Raw genomic sequence first — 25,685 nt, forward strand, 5'->3', positions numbered from 1 at the left:
ACAAATTAAATAAATATAAGTTTTTCATAAAAAGTTTAAAATCTAAAGCTAATATATGATTCTTGAATAAAAAATTCCTATTCTTATAAAATTTTAATCAATTGATGCAGACTACTATTTCGTAAATAAATTTGTTAAAAGTTGGTTAGACTTCTTAATACTGTTTCTCTCTTACATTAATAACCTTCCCGATAGATCTATCTTTTTTTTATTCGAGATCAGTGTTGTACATGAAACACTAAATTCGTCTTTAGTTGTTCGAATGCTAGTCGAGCTTGCGAACTATAAATTGAGTAACTCACTAGAGAGAAATGTGGTCAATTTTCCAGTCTATGATTGTGTGGTGTTTGTATAATAGGTTACATTGTGTCCTCTAAAATGACGTTTCTTACTTGTAAATATTATTTATTTGACACTAAATAATTTTTATTGATTATAAGAACTCGTTGACAAAAATTTTCGCTATCTGTAAACTTGTGTATTATTTACCAATTCGTGTGAGGTTATGATAAGAAAATTAACTTGAGTCACATCCTGTGTCCAATGTTTACTATTAGATTACTTTTTGGATCCATTAGAGGTAAATAACCTATTGTTTATGTTTTATTTGAAAGATTTAAATGTGATTTGTATTAATTCATAAACATTTACATAACCTCTCATGTAGCGTGCTTGTTTTGACATTCGATGGATTCACGCTATGATTAAAACATATTCTTGCATATTTATTTGTAATTTGTACATAACCCTCTGTTTCGATAAATCTTATTTATTGTTCTTATTTTTTACTTTTTGATACTCTCTGATTGCATTAATTTACTATTATGTTTGAAATACTTGTTATAATATTCAAAAGGTGAGATAAGAAACATAATAGCCTCATCGATAAACAAATGTAATAAAAAATGCATTTGTAAAATATTTTACATTAGTATTTTTTACAATTCATAACAAATTATGTCCTTACTCTTTATCAAATTATTATACTTAACTAAAATCAACGTTATAATTTTTTATTTTGTACTGTATATATATCTTTTTATATATTTTATATATTTAATATCATACTATTGTATTATATTGAATATAGCTTTATGTAATGTTTTGATATATAATTTTAAATTAATTTTATTTATAAATGTGATACAAATGTTTTATTCTATTAGTATATAAGCAATGAAAATTCATTACACAAATTTTTATATTTTTTAATATATATATATATAAACTCAGTTATTGATAATTAAACTATATTAAGGGTAACCTATTTAGATGAATAAAAAATACTTTCTGTATTCCTTTCTCTCTCTCTCTCTTTCTTTCATAGATTATACTAATCGGACCATATTATATATGATTATATATATAACTAATATCATAAATTAGTAATATTAGCAATTTATGTCTTATATTAAACACATTTTCTAGAATGTAATAATATTAAAAATCTTGTAATATTTTAAAAATTATAAAAAAGATATCCTATAGTAAAGTATTTTATTTACTTAAACATAATGACATGAATGTTTATTAAATTAATATAATACAAATTTTGTGTCATAAAAACCATGATATTAATATTTTATGAAATTATTTTAGATTGTGGAAATTCATTATTATATCAGATATGACATTAAATGGTTTTAGCAATCAAAAATTAAAATGATTGATACAGCCTGTAGTTTAGAAGATGCGTGTCGGCAGGCTCAGGTAGTATTTTATTATTATTTTCTAATTTATTATAAGTTTCTAATTAATTCAAGTAGATTTTTTAATTTTAAATATTTACATTTTGTATGCAGGATATGATAAATCAGGTATCCAAATGTTGGAAAAATGTTCAAGGACAAAATTCTATAAGTTTAGCTTGTGATAAATCATCTATTCAAAAAAAAGAACAGAATCATTCTAAACACAGCATTCAGTCTAAGTTGACTAGATTATATTTTGAAGAACTTACTAAAGTTCCTCATGCAACTCCTGACTCTGTGTTGGTACGTATATTTCTATAGAAATAATATTTTTAATATCCTTAATATTAAATATGTTCCAAAAATTTTAATACAGATTAATAAACTAGTTTAATAATAATATTTTTATTCATGTAGAATAATCTAGAAAATGAATGTGATCTTTTGGGAAGATTGGTGCAAAGAGAAGGTCTATATACATTAATTGTTAATCTCTATGCTGGTAATAAAGGATACTCATTAGCTGTAAGAAATAGGTAAATATATTATACTTTTCTATTAAGTATATGTTAATATTTATTTACAATATATTTGGAAACTATATTAATAATAGTAGATTAATAAGCAATTTTAATTTAATAGTGATAAGGGAAATCAGTATGATAAAAATTCTATATTAGCTGAAACACAACTGATGGGTTACGAACAGGGTGAATTGCTTTCATGTATAGATAATGGTCAATTGCCTGCAATGTTGGCTGAGCAACTAGAAACTAATCATTCTCATTTATTTTATGATGGTTGTATAATAGCTGAAGTTCGAGATTATCGAAAAGCATTTCCTCATACTAAAGCCGAAGTTCATCATGTGCTTCTTAAGCCTACAACACAAGTGAGAAATAAAAAAGAATAACTAGTTTTTCACTAGAAATGAAATTTGAGAAATGCTAATATAAGTGACAAAATAAGATAATAAATAAAATAATAATTAGGTTTTAACTAAAAAATTTAAATTAATCAGCATAATGTCTTAATATCTTTTAGAGTGTACTCTCAGATGTATCAACCTTAACTAGTGATGGTGATTGGAGTCATGAAGAACGATTAATGTTAGAATCACATTTAGTCGCAGCTACCCAAGGACCTCTTTGTCTTGATCCAAATCCTATTCCTAGCATAGCTACAACACGATTAAGGCAATCTAAATCTTTGCTTACTGATCACCAACTTATGCGACAAGCCAAAAAGTTTTCACAGGTAATTAATTGTAATGGATTAGAATGCAACTTCTATTTAGTTTGCTTGTGTTTTTAAATATATTATATCATGCTTAATTCTAATATTTGAAATATTTTACCTTATTTTGTTATAGGTTACAGTTAATCGTAAGAGAAAATTGGAACAATTAGCACAACCAGAGGGATTAACAATACAAGATTTAATGCAAAAATTAAGAGCAAAGAGAGGAGTAGCTACAACCACTGCCTGTCCACCGCCTTCTCTTACAAATCCTCCTCTACTTCCACCAAATACACCTATTGATGTTTTAAGGTACATTTCAGTAAAAAGTTATTATTATTTATCAAACATCACTATATGTATTAGTACAAATTTATGCTTCATGTATGATAGATTTGCAAAAGCATACGAACGCCCGCGAGAAACAAAAGACTGTTTGCCACACGTTATAGAAGAATATATATTAGAAACGGGAGGAAGTCAAGGTGAAATAGATCACATAAAGCTCTCAATTCTACAAAGACCTTCTAATTCTGAGTACCTGGGAGAGCTTTATATGGATAAGAATCATCGTGAAGGAGAGAAAAACGGATCTGCATGCCGGCGAGTATTTGTTCATCATTCTCTTTTTATCAAATAGAATCTTATATTTTGTTGAAGTTATAAAAATTAATTGGACAAGTAAATATTTGAAATTTTTTATAGATTTACATTAGGTACAAGAGTTCTGGCAAATCATTACATTCAACAATTTACGGAAATATTTACGGAAGAGGGTAGAAAGAACGTTAGAATAAAACATGTTGTACCAGGGCAGGTCCCTCGCGTAACATGTACACCCGGTATGCAACGAGCACATCAACAAGTATGTATACTACAAAAATGAAATTTTTGTATTATTATATGCATTTTCAAATAAATACTTTTTGGTTAATAAACTTGTTTTAGGCGCAGCAAGCAAAAGCAGCGCAATTAGTTGCTCAGCATTTACAACAAGCTCAATCTCAACATGTCGCGCAGCAGGTAAATTAAATATTTCTTGCTAAATATTTGAATAAAATTATTATATTTTTAATAAATGTAATAAATCTTAATAAGACTGTTCTAAACTAAACTAATATTTAATAATAATTATTTCAGATCTTATCAAGAGCTCAAGGTCAGTTAAATACTCTAGCTGGTCAAGTAGCTTCAATGAAAACTATGACAGAAGCCACTACTTCTGCACAAAATAACTTGTCATGCGTAGATGCAACAAATATTCCACAAGTTATTGCTCAAAATGAGACTACGTCAATGAGTCCAGGGCAACCTTTAACTAATGGTGGATCAAATGCCTCCACATCTGTACAGATTGATAACTCTACTATGTCGGTTGCTGATGGCAATTCCTGTAATGGATCTGGAATTTTAGTTTTTCAGCAGAAATTAAACAGTAATATTAATAATGCTACATCTACAAATGTTCCAGTTTTGGTAGGAGTTATACATGAATTTATATGAATTATGTGTAACATTATATTTTGATATTCGGACAACTTTATATATTTCTCTATTTATAGCAAGCTCAATTGCAAGCTGGAACACAAAACTGTGTTACGGAAACCGTTAATCAGAGCCAAAATGAAATACCATTTAAAAAACATTCTACTAATCCTGCGATAACAGCTCTTGTAACATCTCTCATGAATTCTGCTCAACAATTTCAACAGCAAGCTGCAGGTTTGTTGTGACGTTGATATAAACTGTAATACAAAATAAAAGAAATGCTAAAAATAAAAGTATTTTATTAAACATTCTTTCAGCAAATGCAGCAGCTGCTGCTATGAATAGTAATGCACAGACTACAAACAAGTCAAATAATGCTGCGATCCTTAGTTTGTTAAATAGCAGTCCTGCCAATTTGACGCAACAGAAGGTCCAGCCACGAAGGATCTCCTTGAATGCTTCCATCCCATCTAGAGTTCTTAGTCATGGAAATGTCATTAATGTCCCTAATACAACTGGTCAAGTAAGTCAATTAAGCTTGTACTTATACGTTTTTAACAGTATTCTGAAATTGTAAGAAATATATTTTTAGGTAAGGGTGAGTTTAAGTTCAACTTTAACAGGACAATTAAGTTGTAAGCAGCAACCAGTCAAAGCAACAGCTGTGAAATTAGCTCGTGTGCAAGATCCTAATTCAACGCTTGGATTATCAATGTCAGGACTTTCAGCTTTGTTAGCAGGTAAATATTTGAAGGTACACACAAGATGCAATTAGTGTGTATTTTTTCTATTATTTCTATTCTGTCTTTTTTAAGGTGAACATAATTAAAATTATGTATTATAGGGACACCATCTGCAGATAATCCAATACCAGGAATTAATTCTGGTTCTTCTCTCCTTGAGCGGTTAACTGCTTCTTCCAGTCAGAATAATCAATCTGCGACGCCAATGAGTACTCCACCATCAACCAATGTAAACCTGCAGGGTGTAAATCTTACTAGTCTGTCGAATTCCATCAATGGTCTCCAAAATGTTCAGGTTGTGGAGAGCTGCTTATTTCAACATATGGCGTAGAAGATGAAATACTACTGTACTATTCATTATACAACAGGTATCATTTCCTGGACTATCACAACCCATTACGATGTCGCTAAATGTGTCAGCAACGACGGGTTCCGTTACACCTACAGGAGTCATTGTTTCTCTGCCTATATCATCTGCAACTAATACTTGCACCACGGTTTCTAGTGTTAGTCTTTTTGTATTTCACGCGTTTTCTCATTTCGGTTGCTTTAACACAAAATGTACAAAAATTTTTCTGAAATATTGATTTATATTTCTAGATGGTAGCTACTACAGTTGTTACAACAGCTATTGCTGGAAGTACACCAACAGTAGTAATAACTAATCCTGCCAATACTCATTTGTCGTTACCAATTGGTAAGAATTTTTTCTTTTTGATGCACTGATTCTAACCTTCATATTAAATTACTTTATTTAATATATTAATGTTTGACTAACAAAGATAAGTAAATGTTTTATGCCTATATAAACTGAATAATTATGATATACGAAATAATCTGTATTTTATTATACAATAAATGTTGTAGCCCAAATAATACCTTCAGCAGTCAAAGGATTATCGCAACAAAACATACGTAGTAGTAATTCTGTTACTCTTGCGCAGGTATTTATAAATTATATATTGTGTTATATAATATGTATATAATAATTTATTAAAGTCCCAAAATGAGATAAAGATTACTTCTTAGGGTGGACAGGCAATTCAACTTGTTGGATCTCAAAGGCCACGAGTTAATCATATAGCGCGTCAAGTACAACCAAATCAAGTTAAATCAACTGTTTTATCAAATCAATTAGTAACTGTGGCTAAAACAGTGACAGCCAGTCAGTTAATACTGTCTGGTAATAAACAGGTGTTAACTCCTATAATGGGTAAGTTACCATAGATACCATGTCACAATATTTTATTATTTAAAAATAGATTATAGACAGTAAGAACAGATTCTATTGTTTCTATATTATTTTACAATTTCTATTATACATTAATATGTATAAATATTTTTATATAAACTGCTTAATTTATTCATGTTTAAGACATTGTATTAAATTTTTTTCAACAAATAAGGATAGTGTCATGTTTTATAGCAGCAACGAAACCAGTGCTTATGGCGTCCCAGACGACATCTTCTTCCCAAGTAGTACCTGCAAATAAACAAACATTATTGACAAAATCCTTGCATGCTAGAGCTTCTACAGGGCAGTGCAGTCAACAAACTCAAAGTCTTGGAGTGGCAACATTATCACAACAACAAGTATATATTTTTGCATTATTAGTATAAATTTTTAGTTAAGAGAAGAAAATTACATATTATAAAAGATGATGTAATATAAAAGAATATATATACTTTTGAATTTATTTAAAATTATAAGTACAATTCAAAGATTGTTTATTCTGTAGTTACAGAGAACTCTTGTTAAACCTGTACAGCTCCAACAGTTACAGTGTTTAACTACACAACATAAAGTAGCGGTTGCAACTGGCAATTCGCAAAACAGGACTCAAATTGAGCCTCAAAGAAATTCTACATCTGGCCCTGGGGAAGATCCAGCCTGAACATGTTCAAATAATTAATATTTCATCACACTGAAATAATTGGAGCCTGCCTATAAGGAATGTAATGAGGTTTTTATATATTAAGTTAATATGACATTTGAAAATTTTAATTATGCATGCAATTATAATTGTAAATTATACAATTTTTATTCATGAACGATCAATGTTTAACAGTAAAGACATATTTTATAAAAATCAGCATAATACATACTTGTGCACATGTGCAATAAATTATTTCTACAAAAAACGAAAAAAAATTTCTGCCTCAAAATATTACTTTGAGGATGGTTTCAATTATTGTATATATAACTTATACATACAATATGATTTGTTTTATATTAAAAAATATAATAAATATTCCATTTTTTATTGACCTCGACCCTTCTTTATATTATTGTTATTTATTTCGAATAAAAATATTTTATGATATACACTTTTTGTAAAAAGTCGGTCGCTGCTAGCTGCACATTTAGAACTAGTGCAGACGAGCGACTTTGTCCGCAGTATATCACTCTGATCATATGTCCGCTTTGGTTGTTGTTAACTGAGAAAACAAATAAAAATATATGATCGCAGTGATATCGTGTGGATGAAGTCACTTCTTGCATCGGGTCTTATGTTACTTCATATATACACATTAGAATCATTAAAAATGTGTGGGATTATTTCGAGACTAGAGAATCAACTTGGGATTCGAGATGAATCATCAAAATTTGAGTGGAATTCCGATATTTTTGTATTTCTCAAGATTCTGAGATCTTGCCCGAATCCACCTGAATTCTAATTTATCCAAGTTTATAATGTTAATTCGTTAATGATCATAGACAGATAAAGTAAATTAAGTTTTGTCTTAATATTTTTATTTTATTAATTATATACATATTAACATGTCATAATTTAATATATAAACTCTTGAAGATAGCTATTTTCAGTATTATTCATAATTACAAATACTGAAACAACTTTCAAAATAAGCATAAAGTGTTATTTATATTTCTAACAATTGCAACAAAATTTGTGAACCGTTAGTTTCATACAAGAGTACTCAAGAAGATATCCAGAAATGAAATAATAAGTTAAAATACAACAAATCTTTTATCCAAATTAGTAATTAATCTTAAAATAAAATTACATAACTTATGTATGGGACCGAGTGGAAATTACAAATATGTAAGTCGAATAATAAAGCCGAAAAAATAAATAAATTTCAATTATGTAACTATATACAGTTTTTAACACCATAAAACATTTTTTATGTACAATATAGATAGATTAAGTAATATACAGTATCACTATTTAAACATATAAAAATTAATACATATATAACATTTACATATAAGTTACATGATAATAATCTAGGATGTTCTTATACCTATACTAAGTGAATACAAACATATAGTACAGTACATATACATATAAACACAGCAATTTTTTTTAATAATAATACAATTTAATATGTAATTAAATATATAACTTGTGCTTTTTATAATTATTGCTATAAGTCACTTATTACGTAATGATATTTAGTTCAGTATATGATACAAAAATGTCATTCTTTAGCCATAATTAAATATCCTCAACAGTGATTACGTCAATAACAAACAGCATAAAAATTTTGTATATTAGTTGGCATTCAGTTCCAGCTGTATGCAATAACAAAATTTATTTTCCTATCCTAATTTAAATAATTAATTTCATTATTTGTTTAAGTATTTATTGCAAATAGGAACCACACAAATAATTTGGCACTGCTCTGTGTTGGAAAATATCTACATAAATATTTTTACTAAGAAGTATAACAGAATTAGAAAAGGAGAAAAGATGAGGAAAATAATTTACTTAGCTCTCATGCTTACACTTCTTGTCAAAAAGATAACCCAGGTGTGCTATCTTTAATTTCTTAATGACGCGTGTAAAGTTTTTCGTTTGTAATATGAGATTTAGTGTGTAACAAAAAAAATTGATTTATTTTAAGAACGAAATGATAACACATCTACGATAAGAAAATAATAATCAACATAAATTGTAACTAACAATAATTACTTATCAAACATATATACTTATTTAATAATGGATACATCCCCCTTTATTTTCTATTACTTCTATTATAAGATTTGGTATCGATTTATATAGTTTCTGGATATAATTTTGACTTAACATATCCCATTTGCGTATAATTGTATTTTTTAATTCTTGTACTTGTTGATACTGCTTTCCATTCGCGTATACGCCGCGAATAATTTTCAATAATATTAAGGTCCCGGGAGCGTGCAGGCCACGGCAAAATAGATATATTATTTTCATTAAAATATGATTGGGCCAATCTTGATGTGTGCACAGATGCATTTATCTTGTTGAAAGATGTAATCAGGTCCAGAAATCCGTTCTGCATGATTATTTATTTGTTCTTTGATTAAATTTATGTATCGGACACTATTCATTCTCCCATTAATGAACTTGATACTTGTCTTGCCGAAATAACCGATGCCGGCCTAAACCATCACGCTGTCTCCTCCCATTTGTTGTCGAATTGCTGACATTGTCTCTTTTTTTATGTCATGAAAATAATATTGGAACCATTAGGATCGTCCAAATTGAATCTTTTTCGTCTAAAAATAGTACCCTTCTCCATTTCTTTTTCCAATGCATTTTTTCTTTTGCAAAGCGTAAACGTTCTACTTTGTGTTTCGTTATTAACGGAGGTTTCTTTTTTAATCTTAGCCTCTTAATATCTTTGCAGGATAGTAAAACTCGACGAACAATTAAAACACTGGCACTAACACTAGATTTTTCCATTATTTGCTTCGTTGTTAACTACGAGTTGGAAGCTACACTCAAGATTGCTCGCTTATCACGATCGGATAACGATGACGAGTACTTTTAACGACCAGTACTTTTCTTTTTGCCATAATCTTCAACATGTTTTAAGAAATTGTGTATTATTTTACGACTTCTTCTAATTATTTTCGATATTATATATATATATATATATTTGTTACTGATAACCGTTGCTGTTTTAGTTCAAGAATTTGCTTTTTTTCAGACTCGTTTAATCTTTTTCCGCGTCCCATACTTACAAATTTATATAACATTGTACTGTAATCTTTACTCGTTGATAGATCATGAACTACTGAGCAATTTCTAAACATATTAACAGAGTGTGTTATCATTTCGTTCTTAAAATAAAACAATTTTTTTTGTTACACACTAAACCTCATAATATTTTTAATTATTTTCAACGGATCGCATATTCTGATCTCATAATGTTTTCATATTATATGTTACAGACGAAAAACTACACGCGTCATTAAGAAATTAAAGATAGCACACCTGGGTTATCTTTTTGACTAGGAGTGTAGAAGTATTATGGTTAACATATGAAACTTCTAATAACACTCAACATAAAATCCGGATAAATATCTTTTATGATGTGCATTTCCATCATAGTCAGCCTCTTTCTTGGAGATCTACTCATACTTGACTTACAAGTATTTAATAATGATGTTAAATGTTTTTTACCAAGATTCATTAATAATAAAATACTGCGTATGCTCTGTTGAAGATACTTCTTATATATATATATATATCACATTTTTATATGGTTACTTGTGTTGTATCTTATATTTATCAGTGCATAACACAGACTGTTCTTGTTTAATAAAAATGTTTTCATCTATACTCTTTACTTCTTTAAACGACATGTTCTTCAAATGTTATAAAAAATTATCAATATTGAGCACACTGATACTATTTCTCTCTATAATATCACCAACATTATTGACTACAAAAATATGCATATCTAATCATATAATTGACTATAGATAGTGATAATACTCATTGTCTATATCAATTATCATAAGAAAAAATTTATTTTACTTTAAATCTTTAGTCATTGTTAATCCATTTCTGACTGGAAAATGGGTGGGTTGGAAGCTCTTGTTGTTTGTAAATTTTTACTTATTTCCCATTCACTCTCTGGATCAGAAGATGTATTTAACACATTCAAAATATCATCTTCTAAAGATATTTCTGATAAATTTTCTATGCTTTGTTGATCTGCATCAGTATATAGGGATTCTGTTACAGCTAAAAGATAAATATTTCGCGTGTAATCTATTTATATAATATATATACAATAATCAGTAGTTAAAATAACTTACTATCATTGAGGGTGTGTTGAGATAACCATGTGGGTGTATCCCACTCATCAAATTGTAATTTTGTATTATTTTCAATTTCTTCTATAGATAACATTGCATGTGAATCGGAGTCTGTAACGTCAAATATCTCTGTCACTTGCACTTTGTTATTATCATCCATGTAATAATATGCCATTACAGCTTCTTGCTCAGAAGTTACCTATATATTTAAGAAGAAAATTTACATTGTATTGATATTGATTATATATAATCATTAATAAATGTTCATAATTTACCTGAAGAATATTTTCAAAAGTATCATCAACAGTTGAAAGATTGGACATATTTATAACACAATTTGACGTATTACCATTATCCTCCCATGGTTGTCTGAAAGATATAAGTTAGAAATATCATTTATTAATTAAAAAGTTTTAAAATACTATTAAGATTTATAGACTTACAATTCATTGTATTGTAATGTCAAATTTAGATTTTTCTTATTTTTATATAAATTATCAGTCTTGTCCGCTACTTCCATATCATATATGTCTAAAAAATGAGAAAGATGGATATACAAGAAAATTTTATTTTTTATAATTAGTACAAAAAATAAACAAAATTCTATTTACTTGAACCATATTCTGTAATGTCTAACTGACATTTAATAGTCTGTGGCACTTGGTAATAGGCATTGATTTTAGGAAATAGCATACATAATTCGTTTAATAAAAATGTTCTTAATTCTAATAGGTTCCTTCGCAATTTAGGCACATTCAAAATAAACCTGAAAATAAAATAAAATATTAATTCATAGACAACTGTTATGAAACTAAGAAAGTATACGCATAATAAAAAGAATAAGTTATAGAAGCAGAAAGTTAAGATTTTTGACATTAAATGTAAATAATTTAAATAAATAACTTAAATAACTTTTTCACAATTTAAAACATATATTATATATAAATATAAAAAATTCTATTTCCTTGAACCATGTATGTAATGTCTAACTGACATTTAACAGTCTGTGGCACTTAGTATTAGACATTAAGTTTGAGAAATACCATACTTAATTGGTTTAAGAAAAATGTGTGTGTGTGTGTGTGTGTGTATATGCATTTATTATATTTAAAACATATATATAATGTACATAAATGCATTATACGTGAATATATGGAATGAAACTTTATAAAATTCTTATTCAAAGTAATAAGAATTCTATTTATAGTAAGTATTTTCAATTTATGTATTTTCCAATTTCATCTTTCATGATTATATGTTCAGGTAATATATAAGACATTTTATATAGCAATACATAAGAAATGCAAAGCTTACCAAGAAGATGTCATATTATGTCTAGCACAAGACATTTGTGGAGATGTATGAAGAATATTGCCAATTATATTGTATTCCAAGGTGTGACTTTCTATCTTGTTACCAATCAGACTATGACCACATGCATAATGTTAAACATGATATTATACATAATCACAATATTAAATAAATAAAAAAAAATTCATTCACTCAGACAATTAGAATATGAGACAAATTAAGTTACGTTTTATCAATTTGGATGATTACAGGAATTTTAATATAAATATGATTTTAAAGCAATATTACATACAGTGAAGTTGAAGAAAACATAAATTTGATTCCTAATGATCACTAACCATAAAAATGAATAACCAGCATTAGTTAATAGATAGAAAAGATATGAATATACTTACTAATTTTACTACAATAACAAGTCTGTATTTATATATATTATTAATTTTTAATTTAATTATAAATCATTTTAATTATACTATTACTTTAGTAGCATGCAGTTTTAAACAAGTAATATATCATGCATATTAGTTTCTTATTCCATTGATACACACAACTCTATCAAATTATGTGAACATTACAAATGCAATATATACATTAATTATTTTAAAAATAAAAAATTGGTCAAAAAGAAAAAAACAAATGATGCAATGCATAATAATATACTTACTTTGTGAAAGTTGCATATACTACATCTGCTGGCAGTGTACATGGTAGACTAAGTAATGATAAAAGTTTTACACTTCGATGTTTAAATAACCAATTAATGAGACCTTTATTAGCAGAATCAATTGCATCTTGAAATATGGTCATAACTGTTTCAGGTAAATTAGATACTAGCGCTTCCTACAAAATATATGTGTACATTTATGTATAAAAAATATTCTTATTGTAACTTACACTGCACATATTAAAATTATACCTGTCTATGCATTTTACATTCTAAGCATTCAGGATCATAATCCATGTTATCATCAAGAGTTTCTGAGACTACAAATGTGGACTGTACAGCTAAACATCGGGTACAATTAAGTAAATTATTGCGGTGAAGAAATCTTAATGCATCATCAAAACCTTGTTTACACATGTTTGAGAGCATCTGTAAAGGTAATTTTTAATAATATTAAAACCCTTTATGATATTAATGTTTAAATTTTATCTATATAATTTTGTTAATTTTTATTTCTTAATATCCTTTTTATGTTACCTTATCTATGTTATTTTATTTCTTTAATATTCTATATTACAAGTACTTCATATAAACTTACTTCTAGATTTGGTGGGAAAAGTATTCTTGCAAACCTATATATATTTTGTCTTGAAAGCTCAATACTTGTATTGGCAAGATTGACCTATTAATTATAATTGTCATTTATTATATTTTACATACGATTTAGTAATCTATTCTTTAATAATCTAGTAATTTAATCTTAGCAAGAACAGTTATTTATTCAATTTAAATATTTCGTAAATTATCTGAATAATCATAAGTAACTTACATGGAAAAGTTGGGATGAAACATCTCTAGGGCAAATATCACTTTCTCCACAAAAAGGACTAATTGTAATAGTATTTTCATCAAGTGTAGGAAGATTATCACTAAAACCACCATCCATATATCTGACACCATGAAATCTTGGTGGTAAGAGACCAGAAAAAATTGGGACAAATGCACTAGCCAATAATGCCTATAAAAGAAAAGTTTCAATATTACAAACTTAAATTTATATAAACTTTCAGTTATATAAATTATATAAATTTTAACATGAATATTGTTTTACCTGCAATAAATCTTCCTTAGATGAAAATTGTGAAACAATTACATTTCTTCCGTCGTATACCCTTGTTAAGGAAACGTGAAGCTTGCCGCTAACACGAATATGAGCATCATTAGGTAGATGCTAGAACAAAGATAATATTTCGTTATGTATTAAAATATTAACAACAAGAGTTCATCTTAGAGATGTCTATTGCTATATTTAATAACTTTAAAAGTATAAATACTATATATGTTATTTTTGCAAAATTTGAATATTTATATTCATTTTAAATTGTAGTTAATGATATGTACCTTCTGTAAACTTTCTAACAATATCTCCTGTACATTAAATGATGGACTAAATGGACCAAGAGTTCGTTGTCGTGCTTCACGCGCAACGCGTAATACGTTACTTGTGATCTCCCCTATAAAAAATGTGTGCTTATAATTATTATAGGGAACAACAACTAAGAATAACTTAAAATAAATTATAGAAATAAATTTCATTAATTAAAAATAAATTATATTAAGATTTAATTGCATAAAATCCGTTTAAGTAGAAATTTCATTTAAATCGTATATAGCTATCTATGCAACTTGATATAGTTAAAAACAGATCATTTATTTGTCTTTTTCCATCATAAAATGGGAAAAAGCTATAAATTGTTTTGTTCAATTATAAGATCGGAAAAATAAAAAACTTTGAGTTGTTCTTGATATTTTCACTTACAGCTTCATATCTACACATTTTTTTTTAAAATCCTTAGAAGTTTTTATTACATTAACTTAACATATTTTTCGAGATAAATTTAGTATATTTTTATACCTAACGTAAATAAGAAGCAAATACCACTGATGTATTTATCTTATCCCGAATATATAATATACTTCAATTATATCAAGATTAAATTGATTGTGATATGTACATATTCCTATATCACAAATATAGGTACACGCAAAATTATATCTATAGGGTGTGTTCATTTATAAGCTGTGAAAAAAGTATATATGGGGTCAGAAAAATAAATGAACTTATATTATAAATTAACTTATATTATAAGAATATAAAATCAATATTTTTGCATATTTATTTAGCATTAATACATCAGCCAACTTATATGATTTAACGCTATGAAGCCCCATAATGAATACAGATTGTATGTAGGATTTCATAGTTTCTACCATCGTTTTACATTATACTTCCATTATACAACGTTAAATCTATCTAAATTATCTTACTGTTTCAAAGTTAGACATACTTCCTACATTTATTACATGGTCGCAGTTACAATCCGCTTAAAAGTATACTATTTGGTTAATGATTTAAGGATTAAAAAATGGGCTAAAATATGATAAATTCTTATCCAGTAATGTTATAATTTTCACTCTTTTCATTTTTTATAAACTCATTATACTATGTCCTTTAAAGTTACCTTACTATGTACTTAAAATTACCATTTAAAATTGTTCATAACATTAAACATTTAATATCTCATTTAAAAATCGTGAAAATAAAGTAAAAATAATTTGTATCTGTGTACGAAATGTTGAGTACAAGATAATAATTAAAAGTGAACATTTTTATTATAGGTAGATAGAATGAATGTGACTATCATGCCAACAGATAGGATTAAAAAACGATAATAAAAGTTTCTTATATTGGGTTATTGCAAAAAGAAAACAGAAATATAATAGATTGAGAAAGTTCTATTCAATTCGAACTATAAAATATTTGACACTGCTGATAACTCTTCAGAAGCTACAGATAAATTATTATCAAATGTATCTTAGATCAGCAAAGACAACACGATAAGAAAATCTTACGAAGTAAAGACCATAAACCTATAAAATTCAGAAAAATGTCCAGTTTGAAATCTATGGCTTATTACACCAATAACGATACACCAGTATGAAAACTTTTCAAAATCATTAGGGAATAAATTTATTGCTGCTAGGGATTATAATGTCAAGCATAAATTATGGGAATCACAAACTAACACATCGCAGATAAAATGTTAGAATAAGCTATACGATTCTTATAGACCTTTCATCCAAACCAATGTACTCGAACGTAACAAATCATCTATACAACAATAGCACTAATTACGCTCAATTTAAAAAATACCTAGAAGCTAAATAAATAATTACCTCTAGAGACATCTGAACAAATTGAATCGATAGCAATAAACTTTACTGATATAATACAAGAAGCAAGTTGAATAGCCACCAAACCAGTAGAAAATGATAGAAATTATCTATCCTCCCGGCTTATACATTGCAGAAAATTAAGTTTAAACGTAAATTAAAAAGTAATTGGCAAAAACATAAAACACAGCTCAACAAAAGCAGATTAAACGCCATCATTAAAGAAGTGAAATAATTAATCCCAAATCACTGCAATATAGAATTTCACGAATACATAATGAAATTATCACCCAATGAAGACATGAACTATTCACTCTGGAAAGTTACCAAAAAGAAAACATCTACATGATAAGTATTCAAAATAATACTAAAACAATTTACCAAATGTCCTTCTTGGACAAATTATAAAGTACATTAGAGTTATAGAAAGATAGAAAGGAAAATGGTTTATTACACGATTATAATACCTACCTTCTGGCAATACTAAAAAATATCCTCTGGCAATGCTGGATAGGGCCCTTAAATATCCCTATACGAAGAAAAACAAATTCTTTAAGCTGCTGATGCATAATATAAAATTTGGAGCGATTTCTTACTACGAACTACCTGGTTAAAATCTCTAACATCGTAACATGAAAGAGAGATTGTGAGAGAGATCATAATATAAAAGATAGTTCAATATTTTATAACATAAATATAATTTTGCGTGATTAATGAAAATAGATGCAGCCGCATCAATTTCACGGATTCTGTGGATTAACATTATCTTGTAAAAGAGACTGGTCCATTCTTATGTATTCATATATATAGCCTTATCTTTTATCGTATGAATTGGCATTGCCTTTCTACAAAAACAAACATTCCTTTGTTTGCTTAACATGTTGCATGGTATTGATGTTATCAATATCAGAAGGAAATAGTTTATTTTCTGACTAGGATACTTAAATCACGACACTTTGATAATTGGCATTTTTAATGAGAGAAACTACAATAATCTTTTTAACTAAAAGATGTTATTCTTTAAAGAAAAACATTCTTTTATTCGTTTTAGAATAAATGTCTTGATGTTTCTTCATAAAAAATTTATCGGGATATATTATCGACATATCGATTATCTCAGCATAAAAAAGAACAAGAATAATAAGTCATTGTTTTTTTAAATTTCGACGCAGTTTTAGATTACCAGCCGCGTTCAATCCTCATATCAAATTACTCGTCTGTATTTGCTGATATTAATTAGACTTTAACCATTTTTTTCGCGATAACAAAAATCCTGAATAATGGAAATAATTGATATTATCGAGCTGTTTGCATACCACGCGTTTATATTTTTTACAGTTAATTTAAAAATTTCCATTTTTTTCTAAACATGAATGATATGTTACAGTTTATATAACAAATATAGTAAATATGCATCTTTCTATTTCTGAAGACATATTACAGTTTATATAACATGTGTAACAAATATGCATCTTAGAGACCATGTAGTTATATAAGTTAAATAGACGTACTAATTTTTTTCAATAATAACCATAATACATAAATACTTAGGTACAATTACATATTACTAGACTATGGATATTTATGCAAATTCATATTTTATGAATAGCGTAAAAAAAACGGGACTGAAGTACATAATTGTTTTCCTTAATATAGATTATAATAAGTACTACGTTTTGCATATTTTACATATTTTCGTATATTCTATGCATTGTCACACCTTCAAATTTTCTATAGATGAATAAAAGTCCGCATTACATATTCGTATAACAATATTAAAAAAGTAGTATACTTATTACAAATAGTACAGAATTACAATCATTTCTTAATTTACTCTGTAACTATACTCTTATTTTAGGTATACAAATCAATATTTCATTATTTCTCTGTATCTGAAGTATTAAATATGTATTATGCACTAGCTGTCGAACATGTTTCGTTTTCAGGATATGTATGTATATTGTTTTAAATGCTTCATAGCTGCATCACTTATCGCTTATTACAAACGTATTGATGTATATTTAATATACGCGTTATGTAGTAGTTTCATTAATCTGGAAACGACCTTAAATGTGTCTTTTCGGTAGGATAACATTGTGAAAACGTTTACGTCATAGATTATGCACATGATTATAGAATGCTGTCACGCATAAGTATCAGCAATAAAATTATCATACATTAAAATTACGAGCACATATATATATATATATAAATTGTGATTGACTCAATTAATATTTTCAATATGATCGAGTTATTTAATACTGATTCTTTAAATACATATGAATGAACATTAAATGTTTATTTAATTAAAAATCATATATTGTAATAAAAATAATATTTAATGTTTGATTGCATATATACATTACACATAAATGATCTATATTGAGAAAATTCGAAATATGAATAAATAATTTTTTCGAAAATGTTGGATTCATTTATTAAAGAAGCATATTAACAATGGAATTTGATAAGCCTGATTGCTACATACATAGTAATAGTATACAATAATATACATACATATTTGAATCATCGTTTCGAAACAATAGGAAAATACCGTCTATCTTATTACGATTTAATATTAACTTATTAATATCGAGACTGATTTGTACATGTATAAGTATGTCTTTAATCTGTTATCACTATATGTATTTAATAATTCTATATAGAGTGATACGGAAGTAATGACGCTAAAAAGATACCAGGCGATATTGTTAATTTGGTAAATAAATATGATGTATATTGAAGGAAATGAAATTTAATCAAATAACTGATATATTTTTGAAATTAAAGATGTAAACACATAAGACGTAAACTATGTGATATGTGTGTGAACCAAATTAATCTTTCTTCATTTTAACATTGGATATTTCATACAAATCTTTCGGACATATATATTAGCATTCTATGTATATTACGTATATATTACGTTTATGTCATAAGACGTATATATGTCTTAATGACTCTATATGTAAAACATATTTGTACCTATATAAAATGTAAAATATATTTGTGTCTATAAAAAATGTTCCACGTAACACATATTTATCCCAAAACATTTCCAAAGGATATATAAAATTATAATACATTTTATTCGTACCATATTTGTTGTTCTTATTATTAAAAATGTTTTAACAACTATGTAATACTAATCGTAAATATTTAACTATGAGTTATCAGTTATTTATTATTATTACGAAATGTTATGTATTACGAAAGCATCGGATTTCTAATTGGCCATGGTACTGTACTACAAGATAGGATGTAAACACAACAGTGAATTTATAAGCAGATATATATATACGAAACTATTAAGAATTTTCGCATTCTATATATTCTGTGCGTTTACATATTTATTCCCCATTTATATTAAAAATCATCAAAGAGTACTTTTTAACACCATTTATATAGTTTTTCAAACGATTATTTTGATATTTATTACCAATTATAAATCTTCATCTTTTAAATTTTTTGAGTATATAGAAATTTATTGCAATGTTTTGATTAAAAGATTAAATAAAATTACTTTTATATTCTAGCATAAAATATTTGATAAGATATTTTACCATTGTGAGATTTACTAAAATAAAAAATATTTCTTTTTCACACAAAGTGATAAGTTTTTATTACAATAAAATGTGTTCAGTAATGCGCAATAACTAATGCCAATATGTCTGTTATAGTTGTTTCCATTATATTATACATTTATTCTCAGGCTTACTACAAAGAAAAGCATTTGATAAGTGTTCTTGTTACTACTTCCAATTTGCTTATTCTATGCTTGACCTAATTATGAGATTCATTTCCAGCATTATCAAGTTCATACAGCTTCTATCAATAATTTTGAAATTTTATAAACAGTAGGAAATGTAATATAGAGACAGGCAGAAGTGAAATAAATTATATTTAGCTGCGAATAGTGAAATAGGGATTTTGAGATTTTAAAATATAATTACAATAATTACGTTTTATAAATTTTATATCATTTATTCACATAAGCAAAAAGAAAATCATTTATATGGACTATATAACAAATTAGTAATGATACTTGAAAAATGTTAAAATTTATAATCGTTATTTAAGATTTATTTAGGAAATATAAAAACTGATGAAAGTCAATTTTGACAGCTATATTTTTTTACATTAACAGTACATAAATATGGCCTTAAGTATATATCAAATTGCAACATCGTCATATTTTATATTAAAAGAATGAATAATGATATTTAAGGTTTAATTACAGTGTGAAATCACCGGAGCCACCGGGACAATTTGTTTAACATGCGCGCAATGAATACAAAACGTAAGATCGTGTAATATCAGAAAGACAATAAATCGAACCGTAACATTGAAAAAAACTAATTATTTAAGATACTATATATCTGGTAGATATATATAAACAAAGGAGTTCACTTACCGAGGGGTAAGTCACAAAGAAGACAACAAGCAGCGATAGCACCAGCCGATGCACCACTAATCTTATCCAAAAGTAAATGTGGAGCGTATTTCTTAAAGCACACTGCTACACCAACATGGTAAATACCAAGGAAACCGCAACCAGCAAACGATAAATTCATTTCGGAATTCTCTTATACTCTATGTCGTTTATTGTTAATTCGTTTAGATCGATTGTCAAGAATAATCATATGATAAATAAAAAATACTGATTCCCTTTCTTCAACACTATGAACATCGCACATAAAGAAAGACAGTATGAACGACGCACTTCGCACGACGTCCACGTTTCAACTATTAGTAGTCCTTTGCAGCAGCAACAATAGTCTCCCGAAACTCTTGAGTCTAATCTTGAATACGATTGAAAAAAAAAATACATGATGTTACAAACAGCCAGAGAGATAATACACATTTGATGACGTACGGTTTGTAAATACTTGCCAAGTTCCTGATTGGTCGATTTTAATCATATCCGAATGGTGTGGTGATAGCCCCGCCCACTCAGCGTTCTTAAACTCATTCAATGTGTAATACATATTTCTACAGGTGCACGTGTTTTCCCAACAATATGATTGTCTTAAAATGCGTTCATACTCATTTAATAAATAATGTTTAACAAATCGTATTATGATTATTTAATGTAAGTAAAATTTGCTAAAATGACAGTTAATGTCCTTTTTTATATAAAACATTCTTTGTTCTCATATATTTTTTTAATATTGTAATTATGTTAAGCAATTATTAGCAGTTTTTCGATTTTTAAGTATAAATATAGAATTTAATTAACAAAAATAGAATCCTTATTTGTATTAATCTAATAAATATAATAAATAATTAATCTGAATAAAGTCTATGGTACAAGAGAATATTATATTTATTATAAGAATATTATAATAATATATTATAATAATATAACAATACTAATTATAATATATAGATATAATAATATAAAAATTATTATAATATGAGAGAATGTATTGGGTTGACAACTAAGTGATTGTGGATTTTGTCAATACCACTTAATGGCAAATAGTTGTTAACCCAATATTTCCTATTAACAGTTAAATGACTTATGGAATTTTATGTTATGAAACTGTACTATCATAATCAGATACCTCCTAGTTTGTTTTGGTAATCAATGAAAAATACAGATTTGAAAATGATCATTATCAAAGAGGAAATTTCTCTTATGAATGCTATTAATTAATGTATGTATTAAACAAATGGTGTTGGTAGATTTATATTTAAGTTAATTTTAGTATTATTTAAAAATAAATAGTCAAAATATTATAAATAAAATTTTATTTTATCTTGTACTACTAAACATAATCAGCTTATATGGTTTGAACTAATTGGTCAACCATTTAGACTTTATCTAGGATTGGTTCGTTTTGTAAATAACAGTTGATTATGAATTGATACGGTTTTTAAGCATTTTCTATTTTGCGTAAGGAAGTTATACTTTATATTATGAATTATATTGATTTCATAAATATAGCATTTTTAATGTAAACGCTTCTTAAATTACGGCTTAATTGTATATTATCTTGAAAATTAAGTTTAACCTTGAATTTACTTGGCATACCATATATGTTTCCTATTTTGTTTCTTGAAAATTTATGTTTGATAAAAAATGCTTGGTGTATTTTATCATAGCTTCTTATATATTAAATAGGATACTTTATAAAAATAAATTTCAAAATTAATACTGATTATTTAATATTTAAGAACCATATAAATTTTAACTAACCGTTAAAAATTATAATATAGATTTTTAAACAAACTACGTATTACAAAGGAAGAAGACATTAATAGTATATGAAATTTTCCGATTAGAAAAAAAAGAGAGGGGAGAAAAGACAAAAGATATTGCATACCGAATTATAAATATCACATTAAATTTAAACAGTTCCAGTTTCAGTGTATGTTTTTTGACATTTTCGTATGTGACATATAACGATATAACCAATAAATGACTATATGACTTAAAATAATTTGGGAGAAAAACAAAGTTGAATACAATGGATGAAAACGTACAAACATTACATGGGATTCATGGAAATTCCAATGTATCAAATGAAATAATTTATCATGCAGTATACATACCTGAAGAAAACATTGATTCTTCAATAGAGAACAGTATTAAAGGTAAATATATAAAAATAAAGAGTTATCTTGTTATTTTTTTATAATCTTGCAACTATTATTTTAATGAAGTAAATAATTCACACTTAATTATTATAGAAAATATTCGAGTTTATCAAGACAAAGCAGAAGCTTTAAAAATAATTAAAGAATTTAAAACTGGTCGTCTGAAATCATTTAAAAAACGATCAGAAGCTGAAGAATATGCTCAAAGTGGCTTTGAGAAATCAAATTATGTGAATAGTACCTTAATAAATCCAACTGTACCTGTAGTAGAAGAAAAATCAAATAATTTTAAAGCTCCACGATCTCAAGATCTGATATGTTTTAAAAAATTAATTAAAGATGGAGATTTATATGCTGTAAAAACTACAGTATGGGGAAATCCGCGATACTTAATTGGTAGTGGAGATACACCTGCAATTCTGCAAGTAAGTTTATAATTTATAATCATGTTTAAGAAAGATATAAATTATCTAATATGCATATATTATGCTGTATTTTTTCATTCTTACTTATTATAGGAAGGATGCCGTTATAATGCATTACATATTGCAGTTAGGGCAGACAGGCCTGATATGTGTGAGTTAATATTAAACACTGTTGGAAACACAGACTTCATAAAGTTACTTTATGGTGATGAATGCAAGAGTTATGTGGATCGTGCACAAATTATGTTAGATTTATATTTAAACACACCTGACAAGGGATTAAATGAAACTCCATTACACTTTGCAGTCAAATTTGGTTTAAAAAATGTAGTTCGAATTCTTGTTTCATATCCATGTTGTATAAAGACATTACCAAATAAATATAAACAACTACCAATAGATGTACGTAATAAAATATTTAAAACTTTTCTATTATTGCTTTTGATTTATAATCTTTTATTATTTTCTATATATTTTTGTAATTACCACTCTATAATATATGTTAATTTAGTTTGTGTTAATATTACAGATAATTTGTACTAGAACATGTCAAGAAGATGAAGGATTAAAAAAAGAAATACGTTTTCTACTAGAAGATCAGTATTATGTACCTGTATTAAGATCAGATGATAATACATTACAACCTGTGATTGGGGAACCTTTCTCTCCTACTAATCTTTTGGTATGTTACAATATTTCAATTTATATTGTATGTCTATAATATTTTATGTGGATAATATTTTTGTAGAGTTTAAATACTGATCCAATTAGTCCACGTTTAGAAGTACGTGCGTTTGCTGGACCAATGACAAAATCTCGAGCATTAGAATTTAGAAAAAAGTGGAAAACGCCACCCCGTCTTCGTATGACTCCTATTAAAAAAACTGATGATGAATCTAATGCTATAAATAGTCCCACTAATAATTTAGCTTTAAGATTACAAGATGCAGAAAAGGGACTTGAACGAGTTGGAAGGTATATTTCATAGTAAATTTTAAGATTTATCATAATTATTAAAGATTAAAAAAGAGAATTGCAACCCAATTTAATTTTTAGAGACTTGGCAGAAGAGTACCAAGTATCGTGGAAAGAATATTGGCTATTTTTAAACGATTTTGCAGATTTTCGTACTAAGGAGGGTTTAATGAAACTTGAAAAATATTTAGAACATAAATTTCAGAATCAGTTACTTCACCATAATCAGGTACAACAAATATTCATTGAATTTTTAACATTCATTAAAAATTATTATACTTCTTACATAATTTTTTCACAGACATCAAATGAGAACCTAATTAATTCAAACAAAAATGCACAAACGAAATCGCAAATTGATGAAATAGATTACTTATGTAATAAATTACAATCATGGTCACTGCTTACATCAAATGGTGAAGAACAAAATAATGTAGGTAAGTCTAGAGTGCTTTATAATCAAAATTTATATTAAAGTATGCAACAAAAAGTATCTATAAATATGACGTTTTATTTTTTTCTTTAGACGAACTAGAATTTTTTACACCGCCATCATCACCAAAATTAACGGTAGATTCAGATGATGAAATGCAAAATGCAGAGGAAGGACATGGGACATTTCTGGAAGGGTAAAATATCACATGAAAATAAATTTTTTTTTTAGTAAAATAACTATTTTTATATAAACACATAATTGCTATACATATATATTTCCGTTATTTATTATTTTATAGGCCAGTGCCAACAAAGTTAGATCATGCTGTTTATAATGCAGTATCAACATCACTTAATTCCATTACATATCCAAACATATATCGTTGGCAACATGACATGCAACTTGCTATGAAGCGTGATTTACATAGGTATTGATCTTTTATCTTTCTATACTTGTAAGAAGTAACTAATATTATATTTTTTACAATAATATAATATAAATTATAATTTGTTATTTTTCTAATTACATAGGTATTAATTATTAATACAATCTAATTTGTTGTTATTTTCAGAAAAAATAGCATAAGGGGAATTAGAAGAAAATTGATTATGAATTTTTAGGTATGTGACATATCAAGATGTTAAACGATGTAAAAACTAAAACTATAAAAAATTTTTATATTACGCACAATAAGAGTTATTTGTTAAATAACATTAATATACTTCAAAACTTATTTTAAGTGTACTAAAAAGCGATATATTTTCATAAAATTTTATATATGATTAAAATAATTTATGAAAATTTTATATATTGTTTTGTAA

At 26.9% G+C, this 25,685-nt stretch overlaps 3 protein-coding genes across 6 annotated transcripts; 2 read left to right on the forward strand and 1 right to left on the reverse strand.

Moving 5' to 3' along the window:
* The first annotated feature begins 282 nt into the window (after positions 1-282).
* On the forward strand, positions 283-7,429 carry LOC126915723 (transcription factor SPT20 homolog). Of its 3 annotated transcripts, XM_050720667.1 has the most exons (22): positions 283-580; positions 1,600-1,710; positions 1,803-1,994; positions 2,109-2,227; positions 2,334-2,583; positions 2,736-2,948; positions 3,064-3,242; positions 3,324-3,533; positions 3,636-3,795; positions 3,879-3,953; positions 4,071-4,089; positions 4,180-4,406; positions 4,493-4,652; positions 4,736-4,941; positions 5,011-5,158; positions 5,263-5,456; positions 5,530-5,667; positions 5,762-5,858; positions 6,029-6,105; positions 6,191-6,374; positions 6,588-6,754; positions 6,901-7,429. In XM_050720667.1, exons 2-22 carry the CDS (start codon positions 1,663-1,665, stop codon positions 7,054-7,056), a joined length of 3,219 nt encoding a protein of 1,072 aa, XP_050576624.1. In that variant the 5' UTR covers positions 283-580; positions 1,600-1,662; the 3' UTR covers positions 7,057-7,429. The 3 variants fall into 3 exon arrangements, with proteins under 3 accessions (XP_050576624.1, XP_050576623.1, XP_050576622.1); XM_050720666.1 differs by having other exon boundaries at positions 4,071-4,406; positions 6,591-6,754; XM_050720665.1 differs by having other exon boundaries at positions 284-580; positions 4,071-4,406.
* Positions 7,430-8,027: 598 nt separating this feature from the next.
* Positions 8,028-21,411, reverse strand: LOC126915727 (1-acylglycerol-3-phosphate O-acyltransferase Pnpla3). Of its 2 annotated transcripts, XM_050720669.1 has the most exons (13): positions 20,840-21,411; positions 14,593-14,705; positions 14,303-14,422; positions 14,021-14,209; positions 13,790-13,873; positions 13,444-13,620; positions 13,192-13,367; positions 12,531-12,641; positions 11,828-11,982; positions 11,660-11,747; positions 11,492-11,585; positions 11,217-11,415; positions 8,028-11,142 (listed from the first exon to the last, which is right to left on the reverse strand). In XM_050720669.1, the coding sequence occupies exons 1-13, from the start codon at positions 20,997-20,999 to the stop codon at positions 10,952-10,954; spliced, it is 1,857 nt and encodes a 618-aa protein (XP_050576626.1). In that variant the 5' UTR covers positions 21,000-21,411; the 3' UTR covers positions 8,028-10,951. The 2 variants fall into 2 exon arrangements, with proteins under 2 accessions (XP_050576626.1, XP_050576627.1); XM_050720670.1 differs by lacking the exon at positions 12,531-12,641 and having other exon boundaries at positions 20,840-21,400.
* Positions 21,412-22,458: 1,047 nt separating this feature from the next.
* LOC126915728 (ankyrin repeat and LEM domain-containing protein 2) lies at positions 22,459-25,670 on the forward strand. Its single transcript, XM_050720672.1, has 10 exons — positions 22,459-23,025; positions 23,122-23,453; positions 23,547-23,855; positions 23,983-24,135; positions 24,202-24,428; positions 24,510-24,657; positions 24,730-24,865; positions 24,955-25,057; positions 25,163-25,291; positions 25,436-25,670. The coding sequence occupies exons 1-10, from the start codon at positions 22,899-22,901 to the stop codon at positions 25,482-25,484; spliced, it is 1,713 nt and encodes a 570-aa protein (XP_050576629.1). The 5' UTR covers positions 22,459-22,898; the 3' UTR covers positions 25,485-25,670.
* Positions 25,671-25,685: the final 15 nt, after the last annotated feature.

Source organism: Bombus affinis, chromosome 4 (assembly GCF_024516045.1).
Source record: "Bombus affinis isolate iyBomAffi1 chromosome 4, iyBomAffi1.2, whole genome shotgun sequence".
Taxonomy (NCBI): Eukaryota; Metazoa; Arthropoda; class Insecta; order Hymenoptera; family Apidae; genus Bombus; species Bombus affinis.